The sequence below is a fragment of the Bombina bombina genome, chromosome 1, assembly GCF_027579735.1.
Source record: "Bombina bombina isolate aBomBom1 chromosome 1, aBomBom1.pri, whole genome shotgun sequence".
Classification (NCBI taxonomy): domain Eukaryota; kingdom Metazoa; phylum Chordata; class Amphibia; order Anura; family Bombinatoridae; genus Bombina; species Bombina bombina.
In genome coordinates this window covers 1,360,093,196-1,360,112,403 of record NC_069499.1, presented here as the reverse complement: position 1 = coordinate 1,360,112,403, position 19,208 = coordinate 1,360,093,196, and the positions used below count along the sequence as shown (strand labels likewise).

The 19,208-nt window shown below is 41.1% G+C and overlaps 1 protein-coding gene across 2 annotated transcripts in view; it reads left to right on the top strand.

Annotated features, from left to right (window-relative positions):
• The window catches only part of FLAD1 (flavin adenine dinucleotide synthetase 1), a 133,568-nt gene that overhangs the window by 97,304 nt on the left and 17,056 nt on the right, over positions 1 to 19,208 (top strand). The window contains exon 7 of one of the 2 annotated variants that reach the window (XM_053703562.1): positions 16,051 to 16,124. The exons of the other annotated variant lie outside the window; for it this stretch is intronic. Within the exon in view, the coding sequence (XP_053559537.1) occupies positions 16,051 to 16,124 (74 nt within the window). The remainder of the gene's footprint in view (positions 1 to 16,050; positions 16,125 to 19,208) is intronic. 2 annotated transcript variants of the gene reach the window in all.

Here is a 19,208-nt window from a genome sequence, read left to right as displayed (position 1 = left end):
GAGAAGTTCTTTGGCGATGAAGGAAGTATCTCAGATTCTGGAGTTTGTGGAGGCCCACAGCTGTTCGCTGTCAGTGATCCACATTCCGGGGGTGGACAACTGGGAGGAGGATTTTCTCAGCAGGCAATCCTTCCATCTAGGGAAATGATCTCTCCATCCCAAGGTGTTTGCAAAGATATGCAGCAAGTGGGGGACCCAGTGATAGATCTCATGGCGTCCCGTCTCAATACCAAGGTACCCAGGTACGAGTTGATGTTGAGGGATCCCCAAGCGGATCTAATAGATGCACTAGCAGTGCCCTGGAGGTTCAAACTCGTATATCTTTTTCCTCCATTACCGATTCTTCCTTGAGTGGTGGCCCGCATCAAGCAAGAGCGGGTATCAGTAATCATGATTGCTCCATCGTGGTCGCGAAGGACGTGGTTCCCGGATCTAGTGGGGATGTCCTCATCTCCTTCATGGAAGTTACCTTGTCGCAGAGACCAGGTGATACAGGGTCCATTTGTTCATCAAAATCTAGATTATCTGAGGCTGACTGCATGGAGTTTGAACGCTTAGTCTTAGCCGTGAGAGGTTTCTCTGAGAGTGTCATTGATACTCTTATTCAAGCTCGTAAACCAGTTACTCGGCGTATCTACCACAAGGTGTGGAGGACCTACTTATTCTGGTGTGAAGAGCGTCATTTTTCCTGGCACAGAGTTAAGGTTGCCAGGATCTTATCTTTTCTCCAGAATGGGCTGGAGAAGGGCCTTTCTGCTATTTCCCTGATGGGACAGATTTCGTCCTTGTCGGTTTTATTGCACAAGAGACTGGCTGAGCTTCCAGACGTGCAGTCCTTTGTTAAGACTCTGATTAGGATCAGACCTGTGTTTAGATCTGGGGCTCCTCCTTGGAGCCTAAATCTTGTTCTTCGGGTTTTGCAACAGGTGCCGTTTGAACCTCTGCATTCCGTTGACATTAAATTATCTTGGAAGGTTCTCTTTTTATTGCATATTGCCTCTGCGCGCAGAGTTTCTGAGATCTCTGCTTTGCAATGTGAGCCCCCTTATCTGATTTTTCATGCAGATAAGGCAGCTTTACGTACTAAATTAGGTTTTCTTCCTAAGGTTGTGTCAGATTGCAACATCAATCAGGAGATTGTGGCTCCTTCCTTGTGTCATAATCCTTCATCAACGGAACGCTTACTTCACAATTTGGATGTGGTTCACGCCTTGAAGTTCTATCTTCAGGCTACTAAGGAGTTTAGACAAGCTTCCTCTTTGTTGTCTATTCGGGGAAGCGTAAGGGGCAGAAGGCTTCTTCGACTTCCCTATCTTTTTGATTAAGGAGTATAGGGTATTGTTTTCCCAACAGTAAGGAATTAAGCAGTGGACTCTCCCTATCTTAGGAAGGAAAACATAATTTATGCTTACCAGATAAATTCCTTTCCTTCCGGATAGGGAGAGTCCATGGCCCCCGTCCGCTTTTCTTGTCTATGGGCGGTCCCCTATTTATTTTATTCTTCTGGCACCATTTATACCCTAATGTTTCTCCTACTTTTCCTAGTTCCTCAGCAGAATGACTGGGGTAATGAGGAAGTGGGAGGGATATTTAAGCCTTTGGCTGGGGTGTCTTTGCCTCTTCCTGGTGGCCAGTTGTTGTATTTACCAACAGTAAGGAATGAAGCCGTGGAATTTATCTGGTAAACATAAATTATGTTTTTTCTGAGTGCATGCTACTGTATTCTACTTCTTGTAGGTGACTACTATTATTAATTATTGTTTGTACTATTGTTGTACATTTCTGTACATCTTTTTTCCTCTTATGGCAGCTGTTTCTCCAACATAGGTGTGTCCGGTCCACGGCGTCATCCTTACTTGTGGGATATTCTCTTTCCCAACAGGAAATGGCAAAGAGCCCAGCAAAGCTGGTCACATGATCCCTCCTAGGCTCCGCCTACCCCAGTCATTCTCTTTGCCGTTGTACAGGCAACATCTCCACGGAGATGGCTTAGAGTTTTTTAGTGTTTAACTGTAGTTTTTATTATTCAATCAAGAGTTTGTTATTTTAAAATAGTGCTGGTATGTACTATTTACTCTGAAACAGAAAAGAGATGAAGATTTCTGTTTGTAAGAGGAAAATGATTTTAGCAACCGTTACTAAAATCGATGGCTGTTCCACACAGGACTGTTGAGAGGAATTAACTTCAGTTGGGGGAACAGTGAGCAGACTTTTGCTGCTTGAGGTATGACACATTCTAACAAGACGATGTAATGCTGGAAGCTGTCATTTTCCCTATGGGATCCGGTAAGCCATTTTTATTACAGAGTAAATAAGGGCTTCACAAGGGCTTGTTAAGACTGTAGACATTTTCTGGGCTAAATCGATTCATATATAAACATATTTAGCCTTGAGGAATCATTTAATCTGGGTATTTTTGTAAAATAATATCGGCAGGCACTGTTTTAGACACCTTATTCTCTAGGGGCTTTCCCTAATCATAGACAGAGCCTCATTTTCGCGCCGGTATTGCGCACTTGTTTTTGAGAAGCATGACATGCAGTCGCATGTGTGAGGAGCTCTGATACATAAAAAAGACTTTCTGAAGGCGTCATTTGGTATCGTATTCCCCTTTGGGCTTGGTTGGGTCTCAGCAAAGCAGATACCAGGGACTGTAAAGGGGTTAAAGATAAAAACGGCTCCGGTTCCGTTATTTTAAGGGTTAAAGCTTCCAAATTTGGTGTGCAATACTTTTAAGGCTTTAAGACACTGTGGTGAAATTTTGGTGAATTTTGAACAATTCCTTCATACTTTTTCGCAATTGCAGTAATAAAGTGTGTTCAGTTTAAAATTTAAAGTGACAGTAACGGTTTTATTTTAAAACGTTTTTTGTACTTTGTTATCAAGTTTATGCCTGTTTAACATGTCTGAACTACCAGATAGACTGTGTTCTGAATGTGGGGAAGCCAAGGTTCCTTCTCATTTAAATAGATGTGATTTATGTGACACTGAAAATGATGCCCAAGATGATTCCTCAAGTGAGGGGAGTAAGCATGGTACTGCATCATTCCCTCCTTCGTCTACACCAGTCTTGCCCACTCAGGAGGCCCCTAGTACATCTAGCGCGCCAATACTCCTTACTATGCAACAATTAACGGCTGTAATGGATAATTCTATCAAAAACATTTTAGCCAAAATGCCCACTTATCAGCGTAAGCGCGACTGCTCTGTTTTAGATACTGAAGAGCATGAGGACGCTGATGATAATGGTTCTGATATGCCCCTACACCAGGCTGAGGGGGCCAGGGAGGTTTTGTCTGAGGGAGAAATTTCAGATTCAGGGAAAATTTCTCAACAAGCTGAACCCGATGTGATTACATTTAAATTTAAGTTGGAACATCTCCGCGCTCTGCTTAAGGAGGTGTTATCCACTCTGGATGATTGTGAGAATTTGATCATCCCAGAGAAACTATGTAAAATGGACAAGTTCCTAGAGGTCCCGGGGCCCCCAGAAGCTTTTCCTATACCCAAGCGGGTGGCGGACATTGTAAATAAAGAATGGGAAAGGCCCGGTATACCTTTCGTCCCTTCCCCCATATTTAAAAAATTGTTTCCCATGGTCGACCCCAGAAAGGACTTATGGCAGACAGTCCCCAAGGTCGAGGGGGCGGTTTCTACTTTAAACAAACGCACCACTATACCCATAGAAGATAGTTGTGCTTTCAAAGATCCTATGGATAAAAAATTAGAAGGTTTGCTTAAAAAGATGTTTGTTCAGCAAGGTTACCTTCTACAACCAATTTCATGCATTGTCCCTGTCACTACAGCCGCGTGTTTCTGGTTCGACGAGCTAGAAAAGGCGATCGATAGTGATTCTCCTCCTTATGAGGAGATTATGGACAGAATCCGTGCTCTCAAATTGGCTAATTCTTTCACCCTAGACGCCACTTTGCAATTGGCTAGGTTAGCGGCAAAAAATTCTGGGTTTGCTATTGTGGCGCGCAGAGCGCTTTGGTTGAAATCTTGGTCAGCGGATGCGTCTTCCAAGAACAAATTGCTTAACATTCCTTTCAAGGGGAAAACGCTGTTTGGCCCTGACTTGAAAGAGATTATCTCTGATATCACTGGGGGTAAGGGCCACGCCCTTCCTCAGGATAGGTCTTTCAAGGCCAAAAATAAACCTAATTTTCGTCCCTTTCGTAGAAACGGACCAGCCCCAAGTGCTACGTCCTCTAAGCAAGAGGGTAATACTTCTCAAGCCAAGCCAGCCTGGAGACCAATGCAAGGCTGGAACAAGGGAAAGCAGGCCAAGAAACCTGCCGCTGCTACCAAGACAGCATGAAATGTTGGCCCCCGATCCGGGACCGGATCTGGTGGGGGGCAGACTCTCTCTCTTCGCTCAGGCTTGGGCAAGAGATGTTCTGGATCCTTGGGCACTAGAAATAGTCTCCCAAGGTTATCTTCTGGAATTCAAGGGGCTTCCCCCAAGGGGGAGGTTCCACAGGTCTCAATTGTCTTCAGACCACATAAAGAGACAGGCATTCTTACATTGTGTAGAAGACCTGTTAATAATGGGAGTGATTCATCCTGTTCCATTAGGAGAACAAGGGATGGGGTTCTACTCCAATCTGTTCGTAGTTCCCAAAAAAGAGGGAACGTTCAGACCAATCTTGGATCTCAAGATCCTAAACAAGTTTCTCAAGGTTCCATCGTTCAAAATGGAAACTATTCGAACAATTCTTCCTTCCATCCAGGAAGGTCAATTCATGACCACGGTGGATTTCGTGGCACTTCCTTTCGGATTAGCCACTGCTCCAAGGATTTTCACAAAGGTACTAGGGTCCCTTCTAGCGGTACTAAGACCAAGGGGCATTGCAGTAGTACCTTACTTGGACGACATTCTGATTCAAGCGTCGTCCCTTCCTCAAGCAAAGGCTCACACGGACATAGTCCTGGCCTTTCTCAGATCTCACGGATGGAAAGTGAACGTAGAAAAGAGTTCTCTATCTCCGTCAACAAGGGTTCCCTTCTTGGGAACAATAATAGACTCCTTAGAAATGAGGATTTTTCTGACAGAGGCCAGAAAAACAAAACTTCTAAACTCTTGTCAAACACTTCATTCCGTTCCTCTTCCTTCCATAGCGCAGTGCATGGAAGTAATAGGTTTGATGGTAGCGGTAATGGACATAGTTCCTTTTGCGCGCATTCATCTAAGACCATTACAACTGTGCATGCTCAGTCAGTGGAATGGGGACTATACAGACTTGTCTCCGACGATTCAAGTAAATCAGAGGACCAGAGACTCACTCCGTTGGTGGCTGTCCCTGGACAACCTGTCACAAGGGATGACCTTCCGCAGACCAGAGTGGGTCATTGTCACGACCGACGCCAGTCTGATGGGCTGGGGCGCGGTCTGGGGACCCCTGAAAGCTCAGGGTCTTTGGTCTCGGGAAGAATCTCTTCTACCGATAAATATTCTGGAACTGAGAGCGATATTCAATGCTCTCAAGGCTTGGCCTCAGCTAGCAAAGGCCAAGTTCATACGGTTTCAATCAGACAACATGACGACTGTTGCGTACATCAACCATCAGGGGGGAACAAGGAGTTCCCTGGCGATGGAAGAAGTGACCAAAATCATTCAATGGGCGGAGACTCACTCCTGCCACCTGTCTGCAATCCACATTCCAGGAGTGGAAAATTGGGAAGCGGATTTTCTGAGTCGTAAGACATTACATCCGGGGGAGTGGGAACTCCATCCGGAAATCTTTGCCCAAATTATTCAATTGTGGGGCATTCCAGACATGGATCTGATGGCCTCTCGTCAGAACTTCAAGGTTCCTTGCTACGGGTCCAGATCCAGGGATCCCAAGGCGACTCTAGTAGATGCACTAGTAGCACCTTGGACCTTCAAACTAGCTTATGTATTCCCGCCGTTTCCTCTCATCCCCAGGCTGGTAGCCAGGATCTATCAGGAGAGGGCGTCGGTGATCTTGATAGCTCCTGCGTGGCCACGCAGGACTTGGTATGCAGATCTGGTGAATATGTCATCGGCTCCACCATGGAAGCTACCTTTGAGACGAGACCTTCTTGTTCAAGGTCCGTTCGAACATCCGAATCTGGTCTCACTCCAGCTGACTGCTTGGAGATTGAACGCTTGATCTTATCAAAACGAGGGTTCTCAGATTCTGTTATTGATACTCTTGTTCAGGCCAGAAAGCCTGTAACTAGAAAAATTTACCACAAAATATGGAAAAAATATATCTGTTGGTGTGAATCTAAAGGATTCCCTTGGAACAAGGTAAAGATTCCTAAGATTCTATCCTTTCTTCAAGAAGGATTGGAGAAAGGATTATCGGCAAGTTCCTTGAAGGGACAGATTTCTGCCTTGTCTGTGTTACTTCACAAAAAGCTGGCAGCTGTGCCAGATGTTCAAGCCTTTGTTCAGGCTCTGGTTAGAATCAAGCCTGTTTACAAACCTTTGACTCCTCCTTGGAGTCTCAACTTAGTTCTTTCAGTTCTTCAGGGGGTTCCGTTTGAACCCTTGCATTCCATTGATATTAAGTTATTATCTTGGAAAGTTTTGTTTTTGGTTGCAATTTCTTCTGCTAGAAGAGTTTCAGAATTATCTGCTCTGCAGTGTTCTCCTCCTTATCTGGTTTTCCATGCAGATAAGGTGGTTTTACGTACTAAACCTGGTTTTCTTCCGAAAGTTGTTTCTAACAAAAACATTAACCAGGAGATAGTCGTGCCTTCTTTGTGTCCGAATCCAGTTTCAAAGAAGGAACGTTTGTTGCACAATTTGGATGTTGTTCGCGCTCTAAAATTCTATTTAGATGCTACAAAGGATTTTAGACAAACATCTTCCTTGTTTGTTGTTTATTCTGGTAAAAGGAGAGGTCAAAAAGCAACTTCTACCTCTCTCTCTTTTTGGATTAAAAGCATCATCAGATTGGCTTATGAGACTGCCGGACGGCAGCCTCCTGAAAGAATCACAGCTCATTCCACTAGGGCTGTGGCTTCCACATGGGCCTTCAAGAACGAGGCTTCTGTTGATCAGATATGTAGGGCAGCGACTTGGTCTTCACTGCACACTTTTACCAAATTTTACAAGTTTGATACTTTTGCTTCTTCTGAGGCTATTTTTGGGAGAAAGGTTTTGCAAACCGTGGTGCCTTCCATTTAGGTGACCTGATTTGCTCCCTCCCTTCATCCGTGTCCTAAAGCTTTGGTATTGGTTCCCACAAGTAAGGATGACGCCGTGGACCGGACACACCTATGTTGGAGAAAACAGAATTTATGTTTACCTGATAAATTACTTTCTCCAACGGTGTGTCCGGTCCACGGCCCGCCCTGGTTTTTTAATCAGGTCTGATAATTTATTTTCTTTAACTACAGTCACCACGGTATCATATGGTTTCTCCTATGCAAATATTCCTCCTTTACGTCGGTCGAATGACTGGGGTAGGCGGAGCCTAGGAGGGATCATGTGACCAGCTTTGCTGGGCTCTTTGCCATTTCCTGTTGGGGAAGAGAATATCCCACAAGTAAGGATGACGCCGTGGACCGGACACACCGTTGGAGAAAGTAATTTATCAGGTAAACATAAATTCTGTTTTTTATGGGATATTTTCACGGTTGAGTCCCTGTTTCTTATGAAGCGCTTTTATGGTTCTCTCCACATATGGTCTCCATAGTTAGATTTGTGTTTTCTCTTCCTTTCTATGGAGTTTATAACATAGTCTGGGTTTTCTCTGCCAGGTTATCCCATTATAGGGTAGTCTATCCGTCAAATGCATGGTTTTTTTTTCTGTTTTTTTTTTTGCATTCTGTTTACTGTTTCTCAGGATGCCCAATTTTTAAGATTATTTATCATTTAATTTCTTAGGGGGGCCCTAAGGTTTTTCCTTAGTTCCGCCAACGCATTACTATTGATTTATTCTGGGTTTAGGGAGATTGTTCTATTCATGTGCTCCTTTTCGCCTGCATATCCTCCAGGTTCCTGGGGACCTGGTTTTATTTTTCTAGGAGCTCTTGATATCCCTAACATTTAATTTTTTTTGGATTATGCTCCAAATAATATAAAGTCTACCTTTATCGATTACTCTGCATAAGAGGAGTTTGTCCTTTTGGTAGACTTGGTTTGTTTGGTATCCCAGGGTTCAGGGATTTGTTTATGGGATACAGATTAAGTTGTTGGTCTGTACAGCCTCAGATGTTTTTTTAGTTTCCTGCTTCTCTGAGAGAGAGTCTTTTCAGTGTGTGAAGGATCTGGAGGATATGAGATCAGATTTCCCTACCTCAGGGTTTTTTCTCTCGATGGGGAGACTCTTTATTTCCAGATCTTGTTTGTTTTGGGAGATCTACTCTGGTTTCTCCACAGTAAGGGCTCGAGATCATAATTGTTCAGGAGTCTGTTTTTTCTCTAATTCCAAGGGTGCTTCCTTTGGGAATGGGGATAGTTTTGGCTTCTGTGGGCTGGTTCCTGACAGTTCAGTGATATTCTCATTAGTTCTTATCTCTATTACTGTTTTCTTCGAGTATATGGAACTGGTAGGCCTGATTGTGTCAGCCTGCCAGGATGGCGGGTTTTCTGGAGCTCTTGAGGGTATCAGGAAGTTTTGGTTGCCTTCTTAGGTGAGAATCCTTCTATCGGTTAGGATATTCATGCTTATTAGATTCTTTTGGACTTTCTGTTTTCTCCTCTCAGTCAGTTATATTTTCTTTGATGTGCAATACTGTGCTTTTGCGCAGAGATTTTCTCTTGTCTGAGCGCAGATTTCAGGAGTAACTCTCTTTACCTGGAAATCTGCAATCTTACAATTTTAATTTAAGATAGTGATTCTCCTATGATTTAGATAGTCGCACTAGTGTTTTCTTTTCCAGTGCTTGACTCCAGGTTGCGTGACAAGTTGCTTTGGTCTGCTCTCAAATGTATTGCGTTCTGAATTTCAGTTTTGTCATGCAGATAGTCTGTTTTTTTAGACTCTGGTTTGTTTCAGGCCGGTTATTTATTTTCATTTCTCTTATTAGAGAATTTGGTTCTAAGAGGTTTATGTCTCTTGCTTCGTCGGCTTGGAGTGTTTATTAACTTTCAACTCTCTTCAACTCTAGGTTGTTTATGGTTCCTGTTAAATGCGCACATTATGCAGGTGAGGTATATCTTTTTTTCCTGTCTATTTGTTAGTTATCAAGCTTGAGGACTCAAGCTCCATTATGAGTGTAGCTGTAGAGGTTGCATAGTTTTCATTTGAAAACGTGTTTCCCTTGGTGGGAGCGAATTTTGGAAGTCCTTTCTTTAGGCGGTGTTTCCTGGTAAATAGGTGCCTCTTCTTTTCCCGCCCGCTTTCTTCGTAGACTCCACAGCTTGGGTATTAGTTTCCACAAGTAAAGAATTTCGTGGACTATCACCACCTTAGAAAGAAAACATAATTTATGCTTACCTGATAAATTCTTTTATTTCTTGGTGGCGATAGTCCACGAACCTGCACGTGTTTTGTGATTGGCGGCAGTTCTAGTGTGCACCTCTTTACCCTACTATCTTCCTTCTTTTTCTTTCCTCAGCTATTCATACTACTGGGAGAGAGAGGGAAGTGGGTGCGATATTTAATGATTTGTTGTTGAGTGTCTTTGCATCTTCCTGGTAGCCAGGAAGTGAGTTCCCACAAATAAGGACTTTCGTGGACCATCACCAACAAGAAAGGAAATTATTTAACAGGTAAGCATAAATGATGTTTTTCCTATGCTCATCGATTCAGTCAATCTGCCCCTCAGCTCTGATACACCCTTGTTCAGATAATTTCATACCCTTTTTCCAGACTATACAGTAGTCATTTCTGGGATATAATATGACAACCATCAATTTGATGGAAGATTTCTTAAGTAGAGAAAAAAACCTGACAATCCAGCATAAACAAAATATTTTCTAACATTGGGAATGAAACTAACTCCTCAACAGATATTGAAAATGCTAGGGGAACTAATTAGGAAACATACCAGGTCCACATGGAAAAAAAGCATGTATGACATATATCTGGCTATACATATTATCCCAAGAGGCCTTAGAGTCAGATTATTCCCCACTTTTAGCTTTCACATTGAAAGTTATAGAGAACGGTGAGAACAGGCTCTCGTAAGCTGTTCAGAAGTCTTGATAGCAATCTTATCTGACTACGAGAGTGAGATAGTGGAGGAGTTGAATAAAGACATTTCAGAAATAAGTTTAAAACTTAATAAGTTTGAAACATTGGAAATTTTTTAAAGCTGCTTATATAAATCTAAGGGATGATATAGATGGTAAGGAAAAAGAAATAATAAAAACAAAATGTGAAAAACTAAATCGAGACATGAAAGACTTTGAATTTCCTACCTCCAAAACTAATAGAGATGAAGTTGCATCCTTTGAATGTAAATCATCCGCTACAGAGGATGCAAACGAAGGAGTATGGAATAGAACATTACTGGTGCCCAATGCTACTGACAGAGAATCAATATTGTCAAAAAATAAGGTAGCAAAAAAACAAAGAAAAAGAAGGGGAGGGAAGAACAGACAGAAATCTAAGGAACAGGTGGGAATACAAACAGGACAGAGAGGACTGGTTGAAACGACCCAGATGGTAAACCATGAGAGTTTAAAAATAATAAATCTGTCAAAAAGAATTTTAACACCTGAACATGAGAATGTCCTAAGCATAGGCCTCTCCTCACCTAAAAATAAAATAGATTTCTTTGAAATTGTGAAGGATTTACACCTCTTCACAAGGAAAATAGCACTGAACAAGATATATAAGTAAGCATGACGAAACAGACATGGATTACCAAGCAATTCTAGATCTAGTATCCCTCTTGGAGGAAGTGAGGCTGAAAACACAAAAAGTGATGAATGGCTAAAAAAAAACTCAATAAAAAATCGAAATATATGCCACAAACATCCCAATACCTAAAGGTAAAAATATATTTAAATGTTGTGATGTAAGATATATTGAAAATTCAAAGAAATGATTGACATAATTTGAATGAGGCAGAAAGGAAAGCCTTAAAAGAAATACAAAACTGGAATGATCTGATTGTTAAACCAACGGACAAGGGTGGCAATATCGTTGTATGGCTGGTAGATATGTATATAATTGAAACGCTCAGACAATTGGGGGACAAGAACTGTTCTAAAATACTATGGGGAAACCCAAATGAGGATTATATGAATCACTACAAAACTCTCGTTAACAGTGCCAAAGAAGGTGCAATTATATCAGAGAAAGAATTCAAATATTTGCAGGTCACTAACCCTAAGATTGTCCACTCTACTTACTGCCAAAAATTCATAAGAACAGACATGTTCCCCCCCGGCAGACCAATCTTTTCAGGCATGGGTAGCCTGTGTGAGCAGGCATCAAAATATTTAGACATCAGATTACGAGTCATTGTATTAACATTGCCCTCTTATGTCAGGAATACTTGTGACGTTGAATCGTTGTACACTTCTATTGAACATAAGTGGGGTTGCCATGCAGTGAAATACTTTCTAAAAATTGAATCAGTTACGGGTCCTGATTGTGTATTTTTAATAAATCTCCTGAGATTTGTCATAACTATTTTGTATTCAATTATAGTTTCTAGCTTCAGACCCGTGCAACAGCGAAAGGGACGGCATGTGCCCCCATATATACGAACATCTACCTGGGGTGGTGGGAGCGCAAAATAATATTTACTGAAGACAATGAGCATTTTACTGAACATGTGTTACTCTGGCTCAGGTACATAGATAATGTACTTATCCTATGGAGAGGAGACAAGTCACTATTCCAACAGTTTATTCAGACATTGAATAAGAATGACATCAATTTAAAATTGACTATGGATATAAACTATGCCAAAGTGAACTTTCTGGACTTAACAATCTAACGTGATATGTTTGGGAAAGTGAAAACTGATTTGTACCGTAAGAAAACAGCGACTAATTATTTTTCAGATATGACAGTGCACATCATATGGCAACCAAAAATGCCATACCAGACGGAAAATTTCTCCGACTTTGCAGAAATTGCTCTAAAATTGGAACATTTAAAGAACAAGCAAAAGTGCTAAAGCAAAGACTAAAGGATAGAAAATGTCCTAATAGGATATTGAAAAAAGCATAGGGCCTTACATACAGGCAGAGATGAATTGCTACAACCAAAAAAATAAACAACAAACAGACACACGAGTGAGATTTATCAGCACTTTTAATGATTTATGTAGAGAAATTACCGAAATACTCAACAAACGTGCATATTCTACACACAGACTAGGATATGGCTGACTGTGTTGGCAATAAGGTAGCCATCAGTTGGAGACGTGCACCCAATATTAGGGATAAAATTGTACGCAGCCACTTTGTGAAACAGGTGCCTTAAAGAAAAGGCAACTTGAAAGGAACTTACCCTTGTGGCAGTTGTAAGTACTGCATGTACATAAAAAATATCACTGAGGTAGAAATATTCGCTTATGGTAAGATACAAATGATGGAACTGTATAATTGTAGAAGCAAAGCAAAAAAAGGGATCTACAATCCCTATAGGAGGCGCTATAAAATGTAACAAAGTATCCTATATGGATACGCAGACTCTCATAAGTAAAAAAAAAAAATATACCAAAGGCAGATGTTTATACTGAAGTCAGTAAAACTATAAGTCTCTCATATATGTGATAGAAGAATATCTCATACAAAACCGATCAGCTGGTGTATCATAAGCCAGTCCCAAAGAGAGTCCTTTTGGTGTATTATAGTTCTTTAATGATAATGGAAACTTGTATCCGTTCAAATGGGGCAGCACTCAAATTTCACCATAAATAATAGGCAGTTCTAGATAAAACAAAGACAAGGAAAGAGGCACCGTATGTGTGAATCAATCACCAACTGGGTATATGAACATCAAAAGACACCGAGTACTCACATGGTGTAGAGGCACACACTTGTGCCAATGGAGGCGGGCTGGTTTTTGCAGCAGACCAGCTAGCTGAACCAAAGCAATGTACACTAATTGTAGGGGGGAGGGTTGATGCATATTTTGTTGAGGTAGCGTAGCCCTATATAAGGGTCAAACTAATACCATGTTTTTATGCCTGATGAATCGTGTGCAGAATCTTAGCATGAGCTGTTTTTAATTTTGTTTTTATATTGTTTTATTAAACAAATTTGAAAAAATGTATACAATAGCTCTTATTGCTATGTGCATATTCTACTACACTACCTTGGGAGGTTTTTGGTATAGCCTCCCCCTTTACCTCGCTGGTGCCCAGCCATCCATCTGGGGGTGACTGCATTGGTGGGTCCATTACATTGCCTTGGTTCAGCTAGCTGGTCTGCTGCAAAAACCAGCCCTCCTCCATTGGCACAAGTGGGTGCCTCTACACCATGTGAGTACCCTGTGTCTTTTGATCCCAATGCTGCTTTTTAACGCCCGCTGGTATTACGAGTCTGGCAGGTACAGGTGTACCGCTCACTTTTCTTCCGCGACTCCAGCTTACCGCAAATCCCCTTACGTCAATTGCGTATTAGCTCCTCCTATGCTATGCTCTAACGTAATTATCTGATTCAGTGACACTTGGGGATAAAGTCTGGACTGACTGGTCTTGCAGCACTGGGGGTCATATAACCGTACTAACTTTGTCCCTGTTGGATTACAAATATCAGCATTTTTCAAATAGACTGAACACTATCTATTTTCCCCTGGTGCACCAGATGACTTTGGCCAGTATAATTTACTCTCTATATTGCGGGATCCCCTGTATGAATGTGATTGTATGTTTGGTATATTTATTAAAGTATTCATATCTTTTGACATATAAAATCTCTTGTGCATTCTTTATCGATACAGTTGTTCTGGATTTACCTAGACTTTTGGGAATTCCTTATTGTGGAGTTCCTACTCTCTTTTTTATGTTGTTTCATATGGTTAATAATTATAATTTAGGTGGCGACGATGTCGGGGGCGGCAGATTAGGGGTTAATAAGTGTAAGATTAGGGGTGTTTAGACTCGGAGTTCATGTTAGGGTGTTAGGTGTAGACATAAAATTCCTTTCCCCATAGGAATCAATGGGGCTGTGTTAGGAGCTGAACGCTGCTTTTTTGCAGGTGTTAGGTTTTTTATCAGCTGAATCTGCCCCATTGATTCCTATGGGGAAATCGTGCACGAGCACGTTTATCCAGCTTACCGCTGCCGTAAGTAACGCTGGTATTGAGGTGAGACGTGGAGCTAAATTTTGCTCTACGCTCACCTTTTTGCGGCTAATGCCGAGTTTAAAAAACCCCGTAATACCAGCGTTGTCTTAAGGGAGCGTTAAAAAAAAAAATGCTCATTAGCAACGCACCCCTGTTACCGCAAAACTCGTAATCTCGCCGTATGTTTCTCTTAGGAATGAACGAACAAATCAGTTATAGTGCCTTCCTGTAATAAACACTCACTTACTAAAGCACCAACATACTCAGAGAGCCCTAGGATTATTCACAATAACAAAGGGACATAACAAACCCTACTATACTTGAGTTTAACCTGCCACTATAGATTAATTTGGCTATGTACGTTTCTTGGGAGATGCTGAGTATTGATACATGTACATCTTCCGGAATATATGAGAGCAATGCTGGATCGACATAATAGCTAATTATTTCTAAGTGTATGACTCGGATCCTATACTAGGAAACTCTGGTTACCCAATATCTTTGAACAACATAAGTAGTTCATGTAACTAATAATTTTGTGAACCGAGATACACGCTATATATAACAAGGACATGAGTCCTAGCAAAAAGAAGTGCTTTTGTTTTTATCTCTACACATATAAAACACTCCAAATGGCTATGCCAGTAAAACTGGTCGGATTTGAGTGCATGTCTATATCGATGTAAGAAAATAAATAGACATATGAATCAGTGAATAACCATATGACTTTAACTCCAAAATATGTTTTTTTGTTTTAAGTTAATAGACACGCTGGCCATGCAAGACGTTTTTACTCAGAGTAAGTGTACCAATCATATGAGATGTAAATGTAATAGCACATATACTGACATGCACTATATATGAAAGGGCAGTATCCCTAGCGGCAAAATGAGTTTACAACTTACATTAGTAGTCCGGAGGAATACGTTCCTAACACCGGCCTGAACTATGTAATAATATATAACCATATAGTAAGACTTCGTAACTATTCCTATAGGTAAGACCTGATGATAATAGTAATGTGTGATTACGAAAATAGATTCTGTGATATCTCGGTTGGCGTTCTTAGAAACATTCTGAGCACTGATAGGTCAATTGATGGGCGGACATCTCTCCACATTGGCCAATAGGCGTGACAAACAATAAGACGGGCATGATTGGTCCAAATAATACACTCCCATATTTGTATAACAACACGCGTGCTTGTTTATGTTTGATTGGACATCAAAACTACTTTAGGGGAGAAAGTCGGGGTGACCTTTGCCTTTGAAAAAGCAGTGGCGAAACTCACGTCAGGCGTTCACATTGCCCTCTGTTAATTTAATTGTTGGTGCATATGCACACTACTGTTCACACTTTTTAATAGTTGATGTAGCTCGGGGTAAAAAAAAACCTCCTCTAAATCGGCATGGGTGCTGTGAAAGCTAGCTTATTAAGCCTTTGTGGCGAATAGCAAGATAGGGTATATATCGCAGCATTCCGTGCCTATTAGACTTACATTTTTCTTTATATGCGGCATATATTTATTTGAATCAAGTGAGACTACACTATTATCGCTTTGAGTATTGTTACTCATTTAACAGGGGACGGCATTTATTTGTGTATGTCTTTTAAATTATTTTAATGCGTCTCAGTTTTTAATCAACCTTATTAAAAGTTATATTTTATTTTAGGTCTCCCCCCTTATCCCCCTCCCTTCATTTGCTTGGTAAATATCTTAACTGTTGATACAATAAGTGTGCCATATTAGTACTACTTTTTCTCATTCTAACACCCTTAATCAGCCATATGTGTAACTCTGTCCACCATATGCAGTAATATAAGCTAAAAAGAGGAGTAATGGCTGCCAATTAACAGCCTGTTTTTTTTACAGGACTGGTCATATCGAGATATCTGGGAATTTCTCAGGACATTGTTCATTCCATACTGCATTCTGTATGACAAAGGGTGAGCAACCTTGTTCTGTACCTCACAACACACTCCCAGTCTCAGTCTGATTGCCACAACCAAAATTCATCTTTTTCTTGCTCCATGACACACACACTCTTCTTTCCTTCTTTCTTTTCTTTCTTTCTTTCTTTCTTTCTTTCTTTCTTTCTTTCTTTCTTTCTTTCTTTCTTTCTTTCTCTCTCTTTCTTTCTCTCTCTCTTTCTTTCTCTCTTTCTCTCTCTTTCTTTATTTCTCTCTCTCTTTCTTTATTTCTCTCTCTCTTTCTTTATTTCTCTCTTTCTCTCTTTTCTTTCCTAACATATGGAGAGTCCACAACGTCATCAATTACTAGTGGGAATATCACTCCTGGGCAGCAGGAGGAGGCAAAGAGCACCACAGCAGAGCTGTTAAGTGTCACGTCCTACCCACAATCCCCAGTAATTCTCTTTGTCTCTGTCAATGAAGGAGATGAAGTTCTGGTGTCTGAAGAAAATTGGATTTCTTTTGCTACAAGCAAGATTTTTTGGGTCTAGCCGTAGTCCACGTTAATCTCTTCAGTAGGGTAGTGGTGGCTATAAAGCAGTTAGGAACTAGAGGTGGGCCTTTCTACGTTTTCCTAACATATTTGCTGCCCATTTTATAGAATGCCAGAGCAGGTTTACTCTGTTCTTTCTTTTTTGTACAGGTCTCTGTGAGGAGTATGTGTCCTCTCACACCTTGAAGCTGTCCTCCTGACGGATGGTCAGACTGCAGGTAAGTGCCTTTTTGTCTTCTAGGTATGGAGATGGGCACTTATGTGATTTAAACTGCAACATTATGTGGGACATATATATCCATTAGAAGGATATTCTAGAGCAGGATGCAGGCACTTTCTTGTGACCAGGAGACTTAGGGTTAATACTTTTTATGACTTATAAAGTATACCCTGATTATTTTGGTAACTTATGAATTATTTATGTAGAAAGAAAGGTACGGCGTGCGGCTGCACTGATCCGGAACCGGAACTGCAGGTGGACCACAGGGTCATCCAATAGTGGAACAGCTACTCCGGAGTACCGTAGCCAGGGAGATCAGGCCCAAGGTAAGTAATGCAAGAAAAAGAGGCAGGCACTACTCGGGGGTTAAAAAACAAGCAGTATTTTATTGATAGATTTAAGCCATACAAAAAAAGAAAAAGGCTTAAAAAGAACATCAACAGCAAACAGGCAGATAGATAGACACAGAGGGACTGACGGCCTGACGCGTTTCGCGCCCCCTAGTGGTGCTTAATCATAGGCTGAATTATTTATGCCTCATGTGTTATAAATAATTTGAGCAATTAACTTTCTGTTGGGCTAATTGTTTTGTGTGAAATCACTTCTGTTAGCATTGTATTACCACTGTCGGTCCGGCACAGTACAATTAATAGATCATTTTACAATGGCGGAGACTGTCAGTTTCTTTGAGAGCGGGCTCTTTTACTTTTCTGCGCAATTCCCTGGGTTTAGTCTGCTCTAAATTAGCGGTTACCATTTTGGATATTCTTTCTTAAAGTGTACAAACGCTAGGATTGACTATTGAAACAAATAAAGGGGACTTTCATTCATGACGTATAATATACTTCATTTACAAAGCTGATTACAATGTAGGGAGTGGTGTACACAATTGCACACCACACCCTTTAGGGTGCGCCTCCCAATTCACAATACACCAGTTGTGAAGTAAACAATGTAAACAAATAACAATAGACTAGAATATTAAGGCAATGTATACAAACAGTATCAAAAGGTAGAACACCAAACACAGTATACTATACAGTTTGTATTTGTATGTAAGTGTCCATTAAACAAACAGGTCCCAATATGGAGGCGGCAGCTACTTTGAAGTTCCAGCCTGCCCCAATAGCACCATTTGGGTGCTCTATATTTGTGAGTATATACATTGCCATCTGTCTATATTTTTCTCTGTTTTGGTGGTACTGGGCCATGGTGGCGCCTCTGTTTTCTTCTATTTTCATTTACAAAGCTCCTTTATTTGTTTCAATCGATCGCCGTTTTTTCCTGGTACAGCAGTTCACGGCTACATTTTTTTTGGCTAAGAGGTAATGTTTTCACCTCTTAGCCAATAGCTGTGCAGTAAATACGGCTTCCATGGGCGCCATGCCGGATTTACCGCATGGCTATTGGCTAAGAGGTGAAAATGTCACCTCTTGGCAAAAATTTTTTTTAGCCGTGGGCTGCTCGATTGATTCAAATAAAGGAGCTTTCTCCATGAAGTATCTTATACTTCATGAATGAAAGTCCCCTTTATTTGTTTCAATAGTCAATCCTAATGTTTGTAAAACGCTAGGATTGACTTTCACTTTAAAGTGACAGATGTTTCTTTATATAAAATAGAGATTTAACTTTTATATCAAATAAATTTGTAAATTTTCTAGCTGGAATGGGGTTCATGACTCTGACTCATTGGATAAATGTTTGCTCTTGAGGCACAGATTTCTTTGGTTATACATTTCTGTGCTGCAATGACACTGTGCCTGCACATACCAGATGCACACTCCCTTGCAAGTCATGGTAAAGCATATTGAGCTCTTAAATGTAAAGATAGGAGCCTAATGTCTCCCAGGATGATGCTGTTTAGGCAATGCCACAATTTTCTCCTCAAGCGTCCCAAGCCTCAATGGCGTCACATGCAGTGCCCTGCGGTTCCTCTCAATCTCCTGAAGGAGTTTATTTGCCTGCAGAAATTGCTGCACAGGTATTTTCAGCGGTATCTTCAACGGTATCTGCGCCATTATCTGCTTTTCCTATGCTAAAGAGAAAACGCTAGAGGAAAATTTGAGATTCAGATAGTAAGGTTTCTGTTCCACCTGCTACCACACAGGTTGCCCTCCCTCATAAGTCTGATGAGGAGGATACGTTGGTAGTCTCTGAGGGTGAAATCTCAGATTCGGACAGTATAATTCCTTCATCTAATTCTGAAGTGGTAACCTTCAGGTCTAAGCTTGAACACCTTCATGTATTGTTAATGGAGGTTTGGCTACTTTGGACAACTCCGATACTCTTGTTGTTGTCAACCCTAAGACATCTAGTAAACGTAATAAGTACTATGATGTTCTTTCCA